At 41.3% G+C, this 20,398-nt stretch overlaps 1 protein-coding gene across 1 annotated transcript; it reads left to right on the plus strand.

Moving 5' to 3' along the window:
* Nucleotides 1-78: 78 nt before the first annotated feature.
* Nucleotides 79-19,782, plus strand: CHCHD4 (coiled-coil-helix-coiled-coil-helix domain containing 4). The gene is made up of 3 exons (XM_074959688.1): nucleotides 79-439; nucleotides 6,755-6,853; nucleotides 18,606-19,782. The coding sequence occupies exons 1-3, from the start codon at nucleotides 418-420 to the stop codon at nucleotides 18,896-18,898; spliced, it is 414 nt and encodes a 137-aa protein (XP_074815789.1). The 5' UTR covers nucleotides 79-417; the 3' UTR covers nucleotides 18,899-19,782.
* Nucleotides 19,783-20,398: the final 616 nt, after the last annotated feature.

Consider the following 20,398-nt stretch of genomic DNA (forward strand, 5'->3'; position numbering starts at 1 on the left):
GGGCATGCTGGGAAATGCAGTCCACGCGCGCGAGAAGGGTGCTTCGGGCGAATCCGAGCCGGGACAGCTCGCTGTCACAGGGCCCCATGGGAAACGCAGTCCTGTAAGAACTGTAAGAAGCGCGGCAAAACGCAAAGCACGCCGGGATAGGCGGAAGGGTGGCCGGCAAAGCTCCGGGTCCTGCCTGCGGCCCCGGCTTCCCTAACGGCTCCTCCGTTGAGCTGCGACCGATTGAGGTCGCTCTCAATCAGGCGCGGAGTCGGGCAGCCCGGGGTCCTTCTGGGAACGGAGTGAGAGGTCGCAGCGTGGCGCGCCGGCCGCCGCTGGTTCAGGCGCTGGCGGGGACGGACGGGTCGCTGGCTGGGTCAGTCAGTCGCCGCGGGCCGGAGCTGCGGAGAGACCACCCCATCCCTCACCATGTCCTACTGCAGGCAAGAAGGTGCGTGGCGGGGGGAGGGCCGGCCCTCCCCTCGGTGCTGGGGGGGAAGGGCCTGCGGGGACGTTGTGTGAAGGGCCCGCTCTCAGGGGCGCGGCTTGGGGGCTGCGGGCTGGGGAAAGAGAGCGCGTGAGGCGGAGGGCAGCCACGGTGACCCCGCGTGGGGTAGAGGGCACGCGGAGCCGCCTTCCTGCCCGCACGTGGGGACAGGCGGCGCCCTGCGCAGCCGTCACGGGCAGTACTCCTTCGAGGGCCATAATTCATGGGTGCAGTGCGGCTGGCTAGCCTCGGGGGTTGTAAACCAGGAGCCCTTCCCCCGTGTTTGCCTTCGGTTTTCTGAGCCTTTAGGGTTTGCTCGTGTCCCATTTTCATGTTTTTTTTCCCCCTCTCAATCATGACCGCTAGGGGTTTCTTTTATTTAAAAAAAAAAAAAATACAGTTGAGTCTCTTCATTCCAGCAATTGCGGTGTTAAGAAATACATCGCCTATCATGAGATTTGTGATAAAATAATGAGAGTTGATCGCTCACTGGCACAAGATGTCTCTGAGGCCAGAGGTTTAGTAGGCATCAAATAAGGCTTAGGCATATGTACACATGGTAAAAATACCCAGTTATGCTACAATGTAAAAAATAAAACTCTTGCACTTTGCAGCATAAGCCATTTTATAGCAAGCGTTAAATAAGAACCTACTCTCAGGGCTAGTCTACGTGGTGCCTCAGGGGGTTTGGGTGAATTCTAAAACATGCCAACGTTCTGCCCTAAGCATTTCAGGATTCACACTCCTCTAGTGCACGTTGCCACACTGTGTGGATGAGACTTAATTGTCTACTATCTGTTTACCTTGTACCTTCCTGTAAAGGGCTGGTGCTGTCTGTGCTGGAGATGCAATACTGGGTTATATGGACCACTCATTCAATCTGGCACTGTAATTTCTATGTCTTTTAGCCAGATTGCACTGTGGTTGTGCTAGCTTTCACTATCTGAGCTGGGTCAGTACTCAGATGGGAGAACAAGGAAAACCCCAAAGCTGCACAGGATGGTGTGTAAGATGTACCGGGAGCATGCCAGTTTGGCTCCACATTGACATCCTAGTATGGCACTACTGGGTGCGGGCTCGAGGGTGGGGCTGGGGATGATGGGTTTGGGGTGCAGAAGGGTGCTCCGGGTTGGCCGGGGGTCTCGGGGTTCGGGCGCAGGCTTACCTCGGGTAGCTCCTGGTCAGGAGTGCAGCGGGGGTACTAAGGTAGGCTTCCTGCTTGTCCTGGCACCAAGGACTGCGCCGCACCCCGGAAGCGGCCAGCAGCAGGTCCAGCTCCTTGGCGGAGGCTCGAAAGCGGCTCTGTGTGGCTCTCACCCACGGGAACCGACCAGTGGGAGTGCAGAGCCGGTGCTTGGGGTGGGGGGCAGCGCATGGAGCCCCATGCGCACTCCCCCCCCCCACCCCCCCGGCCTAGGTGCCGGACCTGCTGCTGGCCACCCAGCTCTGAAGGCAGCACAGAAATAAGGATGGCAATACCACAACTTTCCTACAGTAGCCAGATTTCACAGTCTGTGACATGTTTTTCATGGCCAGGAATTTGGTAGGACCCTATATATCATACCTACTGCTTCACCGCTATTCACTAGGCCAGTAACCCTGTCGAGGAAGGACATTAGGTTGTTTTGGCATGATTTTTTCTTGAAAAATCCATGCTGGCTATTCCTTATAACCCTGTTATCCTCTAGGTGCTTACACATGGATTAATAATTTGTTCCAGTATTATTCATGGCTGCAAAGTTTGCTTGACAGGGTGGAGGGTTTGCAGTCATGCACTCTATAGTGTTTGAAATAGCAATTGCCACAAAGACACTTCACACATCTAACTGGTATATTTCAGACACATCGAAATGAAGATTAGTAAATATTTCACCAAACGTTTATACATCTTGTAATTTGTATGTGTCCACTAATGGCAGTCATGTTACCGAGAGCTAGGAAAGCCTTAATTTCTAATCCTACCCTCCCTGTTGATTCACTGTGGTAGCTTCAAGGAAATGTGAGATAGAGGGAGGCTATTGTATATCACCCTTTCTCTTCCCTCCCAAATGAAGGATTATTTCCCAATGAAGTTTCCAACACTTCCTTTTGGGAGACTGTTCTGCAGTCTCATAGACTTCAGTTAGAAAAATTTACCCTGAGAATCATCCTAAATTTCCCCTAAACTTTCCATTACTCTAGTTTCAGAGTAAAAAGAAAAGGAGTACTTGTGGCACCTTAGAGACTAGCCAATTTATTTGAGCATAAGCTTTCGTGAGCTACAGCTCACTTGTATACCCTTGGACCTTCACAGTGAGTTCTACCTTTGTAGTGTTTACACCCTTCAAATCTTATGCAGACTGTATTTTTCTATCCTTGATAGTGTTCACAGCACTTCCCAATTTAATATAATCGGCAAATTTAATGTGCTCTTTACTTTGTTCATGTAAATCAGTAATAAAAATATTAAATCCATCCCTAATACAAAAAACCTCCTCAATAGTCCACTAGACACTTGCCTGGAATTCAGCACATGTGCCATTTATCAATACCCTTTGTTTGTGTCCCTTTAGCCAACTCTCAGTCCGTTTGATGATATTGCTATCCAAGCCAGTTTTCAACTTTTCAAAAAGAACAGGAGTACTTGTGGCACCTTAGAGACTAACAAATTTAGTTGAGCATAAGCTTTTGTTTTACTGGCTACTGTAGGGAAGTTGTGGTATTGCCATCCTTAAATTGGTTAGTCTCTAAGGTGCCACAAGTACTCCTGTTCTTTTTGTGAATACAGACTAACACGGCTGCTACTCTGAAACCTGTAACTTTTCAATGTCCCTGATCTTCAGTGAAATGAGCTGTGACCTTGGGTTACAAATTAAGAGCTGCCAGTTTCTTGTTTAACTAGATTGTAAACAGGATATATACAGAGGTGCACCTGAGTTTTAGTTCTTATGGTAACTCAATTGCAAAAATCAATAAATTTTTGACAAGTCACAGTCAAGACTGCCTAAAAGTACTACTGCTCTGTAGCAAATTACCTTACATGCATATTCGAAAGAAACTTCTCCACAAAGAGCAGTAATTCTTAAGGTCACCTTGACGGTAGCCATGCTTGCCAAGATAAGACTAATCACTTTGAATGCTTCAGGGCATAAGATAAACTCCTCCCTAAACCCTGTGGTATCTGCCCCACATCATCTCCCAGCTCCAAATATTCAGCATTGTGGAACTCTACTCCAGTGATGTGCACCCTAATAAAATCTGGCTACAGCTGATTAGATATATTATGGGGTTTTCTAGCTTTCTCTGTTGGAGGAGGAATACTGGACTACATGAATAAATGGTGTAATGTGGTACATAGTTTCTTAGTAATTGACTGATGGTCATTGTTTTTTCTATGCTAAACTTTAACCAGTGCTAGCTAGTTAATATTTTAACTATTAAAAAAAAAAGGTTATCTGGTGTTTGACATCTGGGAAAGATCAGTAGGAAGCTAGTTACTTTGCTTTTAAGTTATGTTGCATCTTCATATGTGGCGAGTGCGATAGGGGGTTTGCAGGTGTTCTTAGCGAGCCAGTGGTGCCTTATGGCTCTGACCTTTAAAGCTCACCTGAAATTAGCCACTACATTTGCCGTTTTTAGCTGCCTTAGTATATCCTAGCGGAAATCCTGCCTATATGCCTCAAGAGAATATGGTTTGGGTCCTGTCTTTACTGTCTAATGGTCACTAAAGTTCAATGCAGAGAAACAAAATGAATTCTTTGCATCAGTCTTCATGGCTGAGGATGTGAGGGAGATTCCCAAACCTGAGCCATTCTTTTTAGGTGACAAATCCGAGGAACTGTCCCAGATTGAGGTGTCATTAAAGGAGGTTTTGGAACAAACTGATAAACTGAACAGTAATAAGTCACCAGGACCAAGTGGTATTCACCCAAGAGTTCTGAAGGAACTCAAATGTGAAATTGCAGAACTACTAACTGTGGTATGTAACCTATCATTTAAATCAGCTTCTGTACCAGATGACTGGAGGATAGCTAATGTGATGCCAATTTTTAAAAAAGGCTCCAGAGGTGATCCCGGCAATTACAGGCCAATAAACCTAACTTTAGTACCAGTCAAATTCGTTGAAACTGTAGTAAAGAACAGAATTATCAGACACATAGATGAACATGATTTGTTGGAGGAAGAATCAACATGGTTTTTGTAAAGGGAAATCATGCCTCACCAATCTGCTAGAATTCTTGAGGGGGTCAACAAGCATGTGGAAAAGGGTGATCCATTGGATATAGTGTACTGAGATTTTCAGAAAGCTTTTGACAAGGTCCCTCACCAAAGGTTCTTAAGCAAAGTAAGCTGTCATGGGATAAGAGGGAAGGTCCTCTCATGGAGCAATAACTGGTTAAAATATAGGAAACAAAGGGTAAGAATAAATGGTCAGTTTTCAGAATGGAGAGAGGTAAATAATGGTGTCCCCCAGGGGTCTATACTGGGACCAGTACTGTTCAACATATAAATGATCTGGAAAAGAGTGTACACAGTGAGGTGGAAAAATTTGCGGATGATACAAAACAACTCAAGATAGTTAAGACCCAGGCAAACTGTGAAGAGTTACAAAGGGATCTCACGAAACTGGATGACTGGGCAACAAAATGGCAGATGAAATTCAGTGTTAAAAAATGCAAAGTAATGCACCTTGGAAAACATAATCCCAACTACACATATAAAATGATGGGGTCTAAATTAGCTATTACAACTCAAGAAAGAGATCTTGGAGTCATTGTGGATAGTTCTCTGAAAACATACACTCAATGTGCAGCGGCAGTCAAAAAAGCTGACAATGCTGAGAATCATTAAGAAAGGGATAGATAATAAAACAGAAAATATCATATTGCCTCTAGAAATCCATGGTACGCTCACATCTTGAATACTGCGTGCAGACGTGGTCGCCCCATCTCAGAAAAGGTACCGCAAAGAGAAACAAAAATGATTAGGGGTATGGAACAGCTTTCATGTGAAGAGAGATTAATAAGACTGGGACTCTTCAGCTTGGAAAAGAGATGACTAAAGGGGGATATGATATGATATGATATGATATATGATGTCTATAAAATCATGACTGGTATGGAGAAAATAAATAGGCAAGCGCTGTTTACTCCTCATAACACAAGAACTACTGGTCACCAAATAAAATTAATAGGCAGCAGGTTTAAAACAAACAAAAGGAAGTATTTCTTCACACAATGCACAATCAACCCGTGGAACTCTTTGCCAGAGGATGTTGTGAAGGCCAAGGCTATAACAGGGTTCAAAAAGAACTAGATAAGTCCATGGAGGATAGGTCCATCAATGGCTATTAGCCAGGATGAGCAGGGATGCAAAACTGTGTTCTGAAGTGTCCCTAGCCTCTGCTTGCCAGAAGCTGGGAATGGGTGACGGGATGGATCACTTGATGATTATCTGTTCTGTTCATTCCCTCTGAAGCCCCTAGCACTGGCCACTGTTGGAGGACAGGATACTGGGCTAGATGGATTATTGGTCTGACCCAATATGGCCATTGTTATGTTCTTTTATAACTTTAATTCTGAAAGGTCTTTTCACATAAAGGGTCCCTAATTTTTTTTAGTGTCGTTCCTAGGTGTCACTGAAATACAAATAATAGTGGGTCCTGGAGTAATTTCTAACCCCAAGTCCATGAATCCTAACAGTTGACTCAGAATCTCTGATAGATGGACACCTATGGTAGCCTTGAATCCCTTCAATGAGGACTCCTCTACATCTCCCCTGGCATCAAGTTCTATTGCCTAACTGCTCTTATAAAGATGTGAATATTTTTCCTAAATTACCCTGCTGTATCTTAAGCTCATTATGTCTTGCTCTGTCCTCGTTGATTAATCAGAATAATTGATTCCTGTCCTCTTCATACCATCTTTTATGTATTTGTAGACAGTTATCCTGTCTCGCCTCAGTCATCTTTTTTTCTAGATTGAACGTAGCCTGATTCTCTTAACCTTTCCTTGTAGGTCTTATTTTCCAAATCTTTTTGTCATTTTTTAGCGGCTCTCCTCTGAACACTCTCCAATTTGTCGTTTTTAAAATGTGATGCCCAAAACCAAACACTGCTCCAATTGAAGACTAACCAGGGTCAAGTAGAGCAGACTCATTAGCTCTTAAAATGAATGCATCTGTTTACATGCACAACAGTTCAAAAGCTCGTACCGTGCAGCGGCTTTGTAAATGGCTTGTTTTGTCTCAGCTTAATCCTTTTTCTGAACTCTTGCTTTTTGTCTTTCCTTAAAATGTTAGGAAAAGACAGAATTATATTCGTGACCAAAGAGGACCATGAGACACCAAGCAGTGCAGAACTGGTAGCAGATGACCCCAATGACCCTTATGAAGACCAAGGTCAGTAACATTTGGTAAGAGGATGGTAAGACATATATTTAACAATCTAATATATTTTTGTGGCTCCCATTTAAATTAGTGGAGTAAGTCCCCAGAGAATCTCTAAAAGCTAGGTCATTCTTTTTCCTAATGCAGTACCATTAAACTTACTCTTTAACTTACTTTTTACTTTTAAATGGAGACATAATCCTTGTCTGTGTGTGTTCCCCTCTCATGTTATCTGGACCAGTGATCTACTCGGTCACTCCAATCCTTGACTCTGGGAGCCAGCCTTACCCTGCTTTGCTGTGAGAACCCCCATTCCTGGGCTGTTCACGCACAGCCTCTAGCATGTGGGTTGCTCCTTGGATTGTGCAACCGAATGACACTAGCCAATATTTCAGGTCCCAGACACAACCCTAGGAACCTCCGTCTTGCAGTGTCCAGTTATGCCCGCTGGACACTGCAAGCTTTTATGAGTTTGTCAATTTAACAAAGAAATTGATATGCACCAGGCTTGTTATCCCAGGGGGAGTCTCTGACACGCTTCAAATCAAACACACTGCTTCAAGTAGAATAAACAAACAAATTTATTAACTACAAAGGTAGATTTTAAGTGATAGGCAAAAAGTCAGAGTGGTTACCAAAATAAAATAAAAGCACGCAGTCTAAACTCTCAACCCTATTAGACTGGGCAACACCCCACTGGATATTGCAGTCCTTAATATACAGGCTTGTTCCTTAATATACAGGCCAGTCTCCTCTGTTGGAGTCTTGTTTTCTTCTCAGTGTCTTAGGGCATGGCTGCACTTGCAGAAGTAGAGCTCTGGGAGTTAAACCCGCCTTCAGAGAGCACAGTAGGGAAAGCGCTGCAGTCTGTCCACACCGACAGCTGCAAGCGCACTGGCGTGGCCACATTTGTGGCACTTGCAGCAGCATTGGGAGCGGTGCATTATGGGCAGCTATCCCAGCATGCAACTGACTGCAGCGTGCTTTTCAAATGGGTGGGGTGGGGTGGAGTGTGTTGTGTGTATGTGGTGGGGAGAGTGTGTCAACATGCTGTCTTGTAAGTTTAGACCCCCCCTCACTCAAAGCAAACAGTAAATGTTTGCTTTTTCTCAGAGCTGATAAGCAGCTGGCTTCTCCAGAATGGAGCTTTGAAAGGGCATTTCCGCATTCCTGCAGCCGATTTCACAATAATGACAAGAGTGGCCACTTGACTTTCGGGGATTATGGGATGTTTCCAGAGGCTGATCAGAGCGCAGTAAAGCAACACCTTGTTCACACTGGCTCCGCAGCGCTCCAGCGGGGGCGCAGCAAACGTTATTCCACTCGCCAAGGTGGAATACCAGCAGCGCTGTAGCCGCGGAGTCAGAGCACTCTACGTGCCTTGCCAGTGTGGACAGGTAGTGAGCTAGTGCACCCGGGACTCCTTTATTGCGCTGTAACTCGCAAGTGTAGCCAAGCCCTTAGTTGCTTGCAGTGAAGGTGGGGACAGGAGAAGGGCCCAGTATGTGTCCACTCTGTCTGTTTTATACCCTCAGTCCATGTGCTTGGGGAGTACAAGTCCAGGCATGTCTGGGGGGCATTGCTGAGTCTCTCCACGCAAGGTTGAGCAATTCCCCTGGTGTGGCCTCATGCAGGTGAGTCATTGCATTGTAGCTCCCTTGCTGGACAATGGCTGTTGATGGGTTGTTTGACGCCCAGCCTGGGCGTTGGTTACTTTCCTTGCTTTTGCCTCTGGGGAGATAATATCTGGCTGATTCCCCAACTTACAGCATGTTTTAGTGACCACCATACAACACACTTCTCATAACTTCATATGTATTAATGATACACATATATGGATAGAGAAATGACTTTCAGCAGAGCATAACCTTTCCCCTGATACCTTACAAGGCATGCTTTATATGTGAGATCACAATTATATGAAAATGAGGAATATGGGCATTACAGTACTCTCCTCCAAAGACCGTTAATCATGTCTTGAACAGGTCTAAGAGGAGGAGTTAACACAGTTTAATTCCATACAGTAGTTTAGTGTTTCTCTAACTTCTTTATTCTGCATGTTTTCTAATGGTCCCACCTTCAGCCTCAACTACTTCAGTCCCTCTCCAGTCCTTCAAAATGTTTAGTTCTGCAGACTATCACACATGCAGTTTGTTGCAGTAGTGGTCTGAGATTCTTCAGAAATCCCAATTAGTGTGAAAGTGACTTATACCCATGACTTTGTCATGTTCTACACCCAGTAACCCATTTCAACAAGTACTAAAACTATTTTTCTCCTCCTGTCACATAATGACCACTCTAAAGGGATCCAGTTTTCACTAATGCCTTAAGAGGCAAGTAATGTAACATTTGCAGTTTGGAACTGAAGTTTGCCAAAATATCATGCAAGATAAACCAGTACTGGTGCTAAACCGTTCACATCTGCAAGTGAACAAATTTAAGAACTCTCTGCTTTTACTATTGCTATTTATTCTGCTTTTTGTGAGACAGAATAACATGGGATTAAGCCTTGTAAAATCATGGTTGCCTTGGGCAAGTAATCTTTTTTTCTTAAAATCGGTGAGTAAAATATCTTAGTTTATAGTCATGGTAAAAGCTGAGTGGATATATTTTGACCCAGGCTAATAAATGTCCGTGAAAATTTAAGACTGGATTTGGGATTTATTGGATTGCTTTTATGTTCACCAGGCACAAAAGGCAACTGTTTGAAATATGAGTGCCAGAAGTTGGGACCTGAATGGAAACAATCTCATTTTTAGAGGTGCTATTACTATTCACAGCTCCTGTTGAAATCAATTGGAACTGTGGACACTCAAGCAATTCTGAAAATTGGTCGCTTTTATTTGGGTGCATAAGTTCAGGTACTCCCGTTTGAAATTTGGCTGTAATGTCTACTTCAGTTTGCATGAATTGAGGTATACTAAGTATGAAGTCTTGTTGCCTCCAACTTTGACTGAAGTTGAGCTAAGTTGTTTCTTTTCCCAGCTGAAAATCTGCTAAACATACAGTAGTTAGCAGAAACTCTGCCCCTAGCATTTTAATCTCCAGGGGGCAGTATTCACACATCATTTAGCACTCAGAAAAGGATATTGGTGGTACAAACAAACATACAGTACACAGTCTAATTTGAACCATCTTTTCCTGTATAATTAAACTTTTTTGTTTTCATACATAGATTTGTGCTAAAATGAGCAAGCATTACATACCTGCACAGATTCTGAACCTGTTTACAGCAGTATTCAGAGTGAACAGTTGTATCTGAACACATCCTCACCATGGATCCTTTGACTTTTGTAATGATCTAAATGAAAATTGGGACAAGGGAATACAGAAATCTTTTGACTTTAGATGCTACATGTATGTCAGGTGAACAGACATCTTTCAGATAGAACAGTAACTTACCAGACTCCTTCCCATAGCATTCTTGATTCAAAGTCAAAAGTTTCTCTTGAAGTTTAGGACAGTACGGTGAGAGATGCTCTGTACCCCAATCTCTCGGCCATCAGTCACTTCACCCACTCAGAAGGCTGCTAGAATCTATGAAGTGGGGCGATATTCTGAGGTATTGCTCAGTAAGGATGTGATAGCATATGTATGTTAGAACATTTAACCCTGGTGTGTGCAGTTGTTTAACCCAAGACATTTAGTATTAGCCCAGTATCTGTGAATTTAAGACAATGTTATGTTTAGGTGGTAGGTTGAGAGAACAGCCCATGTGGAACTTCTTGTGAAAGCTAGTAATAAAAGATGATGAAACATAACTTCACAGTAACAGGTAAGTAGAAACAGACATTCTTACACAGTACTTGATGATGTACCTCGGATATGGTGCTCAAAATAGGTTTAATTGGCTTTCTCAATATATGGGACTGGCAGGCTTGGTGTGATTGAGGTTAACCTTACACCCTTTCTGAGATGAAAAGAAATAGCTGGTTTCCCCCTTAAACTTTCCAGTGCGTGTGTCTTTTTTCTGAAAGATGTGTTGAAGCTAAAGTTTAGTGTCTGTCAGGAGTTCCTTTACCCCTCATATTTTCAGGCGGGATGTGTTACTGGCTAAGAGCCAATGCTCAAACAGCAGATTTGTTTTCACCAATCTGCACAATAAGATTTGTCAGCATCTCCTCTATGAAAGCAGTGCATCAGCTTCTAAAGATTTCAGGTAGAATCTGGTACTGGCCATGAAATCCAAACTATTTGCATCTGTTTTTCTTCTCAATTTATGTTTGTACATACAACTCCCTGATTATGGAGAGGAGAATAGAGCCCACAGTATCTACAAATAGTCAGTTCTGTAATACAGTTGACCCTTATATGAAAAGCATTTTCTGAGAGAAATTTATCTGATCAGCCAGTTATTGTACTCTGTGGAAAAAACAATGAGGAAATGTATTTAAATGCTGTCTCAAAATTTTAGAAAAAGCCGTTTTCTCTTAAAGTATAGTGTTAATAGCCTGTGATCTTTTTCATTGATCAATATAGTGGTGATAAGATCCCAACTCCCTTCTGCCTGGCCTGTCTCTCTTCTGCAAAACTAGACTGCCAAAAATAAAGATCCCACCACAATCTCGCATCTGGAGAACATATAAGCTCTTGGAGATGTTATAATGCATGTTAACAGTTCATAGACTGATAAGTCACCTTACGTGGTGTACAACTGAACAAAAAAGACTGCTGCTTATATTGGCAAATTCTTACATTCATGCAGTCTTGGGATATAGGAAGCTGCTTCAAGTCTTCAAATATCTCCCGTTATCATTGTAAAGACAGTGTGTTGGAATTTTTTTAAGTGACACTTCTTCTGCACTAGAAGTCATGTCTTCAACAACCAGGGCTTCTCTAGTAATGGGGTGTGTGAATTTAAACTTGCCTTATTGGAACTGAGCCGTAACAGTTCATGATATTTTGAGTTATATTAATAATTATGGTCCAGCAAGCCAGTGAGGTTTGCTGTATTGTCAGTGCCAGATCAAAAGAGGGAAGAAAAGGATCTCTTGGCATTGGTGTGATGCAGAACAGCCATGCAAGTGATTCGAACATGAACTCTGAGCATAGTTGTTCTCTTGGGACCTGTAAGGACAAGTTTCTGTGTTGTTCTTTCATGGCAGTGGTTGCACAAATGAAGTTAGTATGTCATAGAATCTAGATCCTTTCCCAGTTGGACAGCCTGGGCAGAATTTTAAGGTGGCCAAGACAACTCATCTGGAAGGGCCAGTGAAATTGCCATGTTTATGTTGGATGTGGAGGGGCTTTGGTGGGAGGGAGATATGTATCCTCTCACAAATCAGTAATTCCAGCACTTTAGACCGCCTGCTAGCTGTACTCTGGATTTATATTCCCAATTTGGCCTATCCAGGCCTATTATGGGTGGGGGAGGAGAGAGAAAAGGCCAGAAGCTAGTTGTGTTGGGGAAACCTTGCAATGAAAAGGATATCTTATCCCTGTCCTTTCCATTAGAAATGCATATGATCCAACATGAAAGTGGTTTTTGCATTAAATACTGTAGTATGCTTTTTTGAATATGCCGTGAGTTGCTGCCAAAATTTAAGGGTTTTCTCAAAGTTTCTCACTTCAGTTCTCCAAAGCTACAACAATAAAACAATCAAATAAAAAAAAATAAACAATTCACATATCACAGATTGCAGTTGTATCTGAGTGGAGTGAAATCTATGGAGAGGAAAGACATGGGCAAAACATTTTGAAGCATTGTAGGGCAGGAGCTCTACAATGTGTGGTTTTTATTTATTGTGTGGTTCTTATTTAAAAGAAAATTGGAAAAGTCTTTAGCCGATCATAAAGTAACATGCAGGTTTTTTTAATTTAGCTTATACTTTGAACAGGAGATATGATTTCCAGTGTTCAACTTCTGTGGCATAATTCACAGTAATGGCCCTTTTGATCTTTTTTTACTGTACTATACACAGAATAATCACATTTAAGGAGGAATATGATTATTATATAAATGCCTTAATCTGCACTGAGTCCTAATATAATGTAAACCTTTACATTTATGCAGAGTGTGATCATTATTTTGCAGCCTTCCTAACACATGGTATCACAATGCAAAACATAACTGTTGTTGTAGCTCTAGTTGTTAAATTCCTCTCTTAAATCAAAGATTATCTTTATTACGTTTCTGATCAATAGTTTGCATAGGAAAATCCTAATTATATGCTGTTTCTCTTGGGTAAGATAGAGGTGTATTCTTCTTCTCCCCTTCTACACTGTCAGTTATGAGGATTCAGTTACAATTATTAAAATGTCTGGAGCCCACTTTCTAAGCTAGAAGTATTAAAAGTACAATGGGCAAAGCTGCAGATGATTCCCAACTAAGTGGGATGGCAAAGTGTGTGAGAGATTTTAATTATAGCTTTTAGAACATAAAAGCTGTACCTAAAGTTACATTGTGTCTCTCATTATAACATCCTTTCTTCACAGGGGTGGGCAGGGCAAATTGCCTAAGAATCTCTTCATCAGCATTTGAATTACAGAAAGATGAAAAAATATTTTTCCCAATCTAAGACTTTGCTTTTTGCTTCCTCAGTGCAAACAGATGAACATTACAGGTGTCGAATTTTTCAGGGTGACTGTTCCTAACTGAGGACCTGTTCCTATCACTTGCAAAATCTATATAATTTAAAATTGAGAAACCTGTTATAATTGTTTTTAAATAGTTTGTGCATGCCAGGTGACTTTTGTGAATGTTACAGCACTGTTAGCATAACTAATGTCTTACGCAGAAAGAGTTAATCACAAAAGATTCTCAATAAATAGATTTCAGTGTAAAAGCAGGTTCTGTATTGAAATAATTGTCTAGTGGCAGGAGTGGTTCCCAAAACTGCTGGTGAAGGCACAGGTCCTTCCCTGAAATTTCCCATTACACAACAAACAAGGATCATAAACAGACCAAAAAAAAAAAAAAAATTCAGCGGAAGGAAAGGATGCTACAAGATCAAGTTGGGTACATGTCTTGACAGTTCCATTAACTTCAGTGCTTTTGTGGGTTTTTTAAACTTTTCATAGGTGAGACAGTAGAAGTGAGTTTTGAGGATAAATTTATGACTTGACTTCCTCTTTGCACTGCAAGAGAGAGTTGTATGGCTTTCCAGTCTTGCTAAAGAAACCAGAAGAGCTTTTTAAGCTCCCAGTCTTCAATAACTTAATTTTGAAGAGCCTACAAGTTCCTCAAGCCTAATTGTTTTGGGGTTTTCCTGAGGTTTTTTTAATGGGGAGCGTGTCTGAAGAGGATTGAGAAACTAAAATGTTAATATTTTGAATTTAAAATATTCAAAAGTAAGGAAGTTAAAACAAACGTTCTCCTAAGAATGTTAACTCCTTATCATTGCACCTTTTGCAATTTATATTCCTGTGTTTTAAAGGTGTACAAAACATAAATGTTAAGTGCCCTTATAAAATATACAAGATATGCCAAACTCATATTCACTTCTTGCATTCTGGGTATTTTAAATTTGTAGATTCCAATGCCAGAAGGGACCATTGTGTTCATACAGGCTCACCTCTGTGTAACACAGGCCATAGAACTTCCTCAATATAATTCTTGAGTAGATGTTTTTCTAAAAGATATAATCTTAATTTAAAAATTGCCAGTGATGGAGAATCAACCATGACCCTTGGCAAATTGTATGATCAGGTCACCCCATAACCTTCTCTATGTTAAGCTAAATAAATTGAGTTCCTTTAGTCTGTCACTATAAGGTGTGTTTTCTAATTCTTTAATCATTCTCATGGCTCTTCTCTGAACCCTTTCCAATTTATCAACACCCTTCTTGAATTATTGACACCAAAATTGAACAGAGTATTCCAGCAGAGGTCACACCAGTGCCAAAAACAGAGGTAAAATAACTCTTTTTCTACTCAAAATTCCCCTGTTTATGCATCCAAGAATCGCATTAGCCCTCTTGGCCATAGAATCGCACTGGAAGCGCATGTGCAGTGACTCTATCACAACCCCCAAATCTTTTTCAGAGTCACTGCATCCCAGGATAGACTCCCCCATCGTGTAAGTGTGGCCTACAGTCTTTGTTCCTAGATATATACTTAGGTGTATTAAGACGCATATTGTTTGCTGGCGTCCAGATTACCAGGTGATCGCACTTGGTCTGTATCAGCGACCTGTCCTCTTCAGCATATACCATTCCCCCGATTATTGTGTCATCTGCAAAGTTTGTCAGTGATGATTTTATGATTTCTTCCAGGTCACTGATAAAAATGTTCAATAGCCAACAACCAATCTTTGCGGGACCCCACTAGAAACACATCTGCTGGATAATGATTCCTGGTTTGCAGTTTGAGACCTCTCAGTTAGCCAGTTTTTAATCCATTTAATGGGTGCCAAGTTCGTTTTATATGATTCACGTTTCTTAATCAAAATGTCATGCAGTACCAAGTCAAATGCCTTAAAAAAAGCTAACAGAATGTTGGGAATCATTAGGAAAGGGATAGATAATGAGACAGAAAATATCATATTGCCTCTATATAAATCCATGGTATGCCCACATCTTGAATACTCCGTGCAGATGTGGTCGCCCCATCTCAAAAAAGATATATTGGGACTTGGAAAAGGTTCAGAAAAGGGCAACAAAAATGATCAGAGGTATAGAATGACTGCTGTGAGGAGACATTAATAAGACTGGGACTTTTCAGCTTGGAAAAGAGATGACTAAGGGGAAATATGATAGAGGTCTACAAAATCATGACTGGTGTGGAGAAAGTACATAAGTGTTAGTTACTCCTTCTCATAACACAAGAACTAGAGGCCACCAAATAAAATTTATAGGCAGCAGGTTTAAAACCAACAAAAGAAGTATTTTTTCACACAACGCACAATCAACCCGTGGAACTCTTTGCCAAAGGATGTTGTGAAGGCCAAGGCTATAACAGGGTTCAAAAAAGAACTAGATAAATTCGTGGAGGATAGGTCCATCAATGGCTATTAGCCAGGATGGGCAGGGATGGTGTCCCTAACCTCTGTTTGCCAGAAGCTGGAAATGGGCGACAGGGGATGGATCACTTGATGATTACCTGTTCTGTTCATTCCCACTGGGGCACCTGGCATTGGCCACTGTCGGAAGACAGGATACTGGGCTAGATGGACCTTTGGCCTGACTCCATGTGGCCATTCTTATGTCCTTATAACGCCATTGGATGATTTTAAAAAAATGATGCCCAGCAGAACGCCACTTAAAAGCATTAATAAAGGAAAGACTTTAGAGGTGCAATAGATAATAGATATACAAGCTCACATTACAAGCCAACTGCAACAAAAGTCAATATTCCAAGAATGAATTTATAATGTTAAAGGGAATCCTAATGCAGATCTTTGCATCTCTGATACAACCTAATTATAGGCACTTAAGTAGGTTAGAGAGGACAAAACATGTATTACCATAAGTGCAGACATTTTTATTTGTGGCTGTGATATCAATTTCCATTATCTAAGAGGGGTTAGGTTGGATGAGCTCTGCAACGAATTGCCAGCCTAAGCCCTGGATCTGTTATGATGCCAATTGAGTGGTTTTTGAGCGTAGCCTCAACTAGTATTTAACAGTAGGTCTGGATTAGAGGTTCAATGTGCTGCAGACTACCTCCAGAAGAAAAAGTGCAACTTTCTATTAGTTCAGAGATTACATTAAAAAAAAAAAAATCCTTTCCACTTGCTTCATGTAAAAGGATGTCCTATGTGCCCCTAGAGGTGTCTGGGTAGAATTCTAGCTAATATACTATATCACTTTTAGTGTAGGGAGACTCCTCTGTGCCTCTGGTCCACTGGGAACAAAGCTCTTACTCTTGTTCAGCTTTCTTTTAAAATGTGGTTTCTGTGCAGTTGGTATTAGAAGCTTGTGTCTTTTTAATGATGAGATTAGTGGAGTTATACCTATTTTTCTACTCTTAAAATATCCAGGAGTAAGTGCGAAAGATTCATGTGTGGAAAGTCATAATTTACAATTGAGTTTTCTATATCATCATGCAGTCTTGAGTTTCAAAACTAATAATTTCTGTTTCAGATTGGAGGATTATATGACAAGGAATTTTATTACTGCAATGCCCTGATCAGGGTATTTTCAGAAAACTTTTTCTATGTTCTTAAAGTATTTGAGACACAGCCAGTTATTTTAACAGTTGATATTCCGTAATTTCCCTCAGTGACTTCAAATTCTAGTTTGGTCTATTTACAAAGCAAAACCATATTTATTTTACACTGCAAGATCAACCTACATTCTTTCTGCTTTATATCATCCCTAGCAATAGAGAGTCTTCAACAGGCTGTCCACCTTTTTTTATGACCTCCTGCTTTCTCTCCCCCCGACCCCCCAGCTATAGTTTGCCAAAGATGCCATGATGTACTGTACTAGCTACATCTTGTCCATGAAAGAGAGTGAATTTTTTCCAGCAGGATAAGTGACAATTCTGTGAGCATGTCCAAAAGACCTATGCATGACGATGTTCCAGTCTTTGGGTAGTAAATAGCACTTCCAGCACAGAAATGGTATAACGGGGACTGTGCAGTTTACTACTAGGCTTGGTGTAAAGCAGATAGTCTGAATTCAGTGCCTTCTGGGGTGCTGAACCAAACCCACTTTGCTTCAGTTGTAAATGCTGTTTTCTCCTGGCCTGATCTGGTTGAATGGAAGTGAACTCCAGAGACTCACAAGATTCTTGAGCAAAAAATAGTAAACGTTTTAAGTGCGTATACTACAGTGAGTGCTTAGCTATTTTTTTCCCTACTTTGTTCATTTTTGTTTTTAAAAATAAAACATGAATTGTGGCCCTTGAGCACTTGGGGTAACATAACCTGTAGGCCCTGTGCAGATAGAATCTTCAGAGAGAATCTTAAACTCTAAGAAGTCTCTCCTGAGCATGTGCAAACTTCAAATAAAGAAAGAAAGCATATAACTTAGCCAAATCTGGGCAGATTTCCACAGGGACCTCAAAAGACACATCCCTGATACAAAGGCCACTGCCCTTCCAAATTTCAAGTCCCTGTTACAAACATGGAGTCACTAAAGCTTTTCAAAGAAAAAGTCACCCAAATTTTTTTAACATGGGCAAAACATCTTTTCCTAGCCTTGTTCTCAGCAATGGCTGAAGCTTTATGGCTTAAATTTTCAAAAAATAAATTCGACTGAGGCAGACACTCATCAAGGAAAACTTCAGTTCAAACAGTTAAAAGTTTGGCAACATAATAAGTGACTGAAAACAGGGACTTATAGCGGTAAGTATCAGGCGACCTTAAGTTATCATTTTCTTGGGGGATGAAGGCTAGTAGCACAACCGATAATAACATTACCAATTTACTTTATTTTTTACAAACTTACGTTTCTTGATATTGTTAAGCTGTTTAACTTCTTGCCTTCACGTTTTGTGTTTTCATTCCTAGAATAGATCTTGATATCTTTTTCCTGTGATGTTGTCATTGTGTCCTCTCTTCTGTACATTGTCTTCTCTGTTTCCTTCCCTATGATTTCTTTATTCTACCAGAGACTGAACTAGGACGTGAGCTAACCTCTCCTCTTTCCCTTTCTCAGCAGTGAGTCATACAGATCAGAGTTGAGGCACAGAGGCTAGGCAATAAAGGGTGGCTTGCACTGCCACTGTTGATTCTGTACTGGTTTTGTGGATATAATAAAGAACCTCAGACTTCAGTGCTGTCGCCCAGTACATTTCATAGAACAAAATTCACCTAAAAACAAAGAAGAAAACCTAGAGGACACCTAATTTTTATTCTGTCTTTTGTCTTTTTGTTCAGGATTGATATTGCCGAATGGAGATATCAATTGGAATTGCCCGTGCCTTGGTGGAATGGCTAGTGGTCCCTGTGGGGAACAATTCAAATCGGCCTTTTCCTGTTTCCACTATAGCACAGAAGAAATAAAGGGATCGGACTGTGTGGACCAGTTCCGGGCTATGCAGGAGTGCATGCAGAAGTATCCAGACCTTTACCCCCAAGAAGATGATGAAGAGAGAGAAAATCAGAGCAAAGATTTGGAAACTACTCCTACAGAGGCTGCGGTAGCCAAAGAGGAGAAGGGATCTAGCTAATGAAGATGCGTGGAGGCTCTTGTCTCCACTCCTTAAAATCAGACACATGGACGTTTTGAAAAGTGTCTGTCTTTTGAGTCTTCAAGAAGTGTTTCACCTTTAATGTTCTATACACTGTATTGTATGAAATAACTTATTACAGGAGCAGAGACCTCAGCCCTGTGGTCTTAAAAGTAAACACTGCAGAAAGAGCAAGTCTATATGTATGTACTGTGTAAACCGTTAGTGGGTACAGCCACTGCTTTAAAAAAAATTTTTCTCCAGTTCTCAGTTTGCAGATTGGGTTGAATAATGTCTGTAAAAGTATAAAACATACTTTTTTCAACCAAAAAGTTCCATTAGCCAGTGTGTCAGGTCTATATCCATTTCAGTTCATTCTGATCAGTAGTTGTTCCTTTTCAATGTGTTCTGTGCTGTTGATAGGAAAAGCATTTTGTGGAATTTCTTAAAGCTTCTCTGCTGGGGAGTAGCCCTTAAAGTTGGAAAGGAGCTAAGCTTAAAAGTTGCAAACGCCATAATTTCAAATGGCACTAAAAGGTATTGGCTGCATATACTACTGATTCCAGGTAAAGATTTCCTGAAAACTAAAGTTAAAATGTGTGGCTTTTTTAATGTTATGAATTGAATATGGCTCTTGCCTTTTGAAAATGGTGGTGTGTTGAGCAGTTTTTGATAAAAATATCAAGTGAATGGGAAGAATGCTGATCACTGTGTTCCTTTGTTCTGAAAGCCCAGCTTTTGGGGTCCCTCTGTTAGTGCCTGTTCCTTCTGTATAGACATGTTCTTACAATATGCCATTGACAATAAAATTGAAATGTTACCCAGAGTAACGCCCTCAGAGCAGATATTGTGACTTGAGCAGATATTAAAAGAGCAAAATCTTTTTACCTTGCTTAGAAGCCTGTCTCATTGTTTTTACTCACCTCCCAGAAGCCCATAGTGGCTATGAAGCAACAAGAACCTCTTGCCATAATCCATGAATCATGTGAAGTTAAGTATATGTAACATGAAAGATATGATAATTTGCTTTAGACTTGTATATGGACAGTATATTATAAAAATTACATTGGATTACAACTTGCAGGTCAAAGGGATAATACATTTACCACCCTCTCCACTAGCAAAGAGGCGACCATGATAGTCAATGTGATACTGAAGCCTTGGGTAAGATCCCTTTCATAATATGAAAGTATCATGTGTAACTTGCCTTCACGCTCATTAATCGGTTGTTACCAAAATATAGCAAAGTACATTTTACAATAGCACTAATTCGCTCCAGCAGGTGTGATAATGTTTAGATACTTGCCTCCCTTGGGGGGCTGAAAGCCTTTGGCTTCATCACTCAACACTGTTGATATGCCCTATATCAATACTTTGGTTTAGTGTTACTTTCTTATTAATGACAGGTTTCAGAGTAGCAGCCGTGTTAGTCTTTATTCGCAAAAAGAAAAGGAGTATTTGTGGCACCTTAGAGACTAACAAATTTATTTGAGCATAAGC

Source organism: Natator depressus, chromosome 7 (genome assembly GCF_965152275.1).
Source record: "Natator depressus isolate rNatDep1 chromosome 7, rNatDep2.hap1, whole genome shotgun sequence".
In the NCBI taxonomy this organism is placed as follows: Eukaryota; Metazoa; Chordata; order Testudines; family Cheloniidae; genus Natator; species Natator depressus.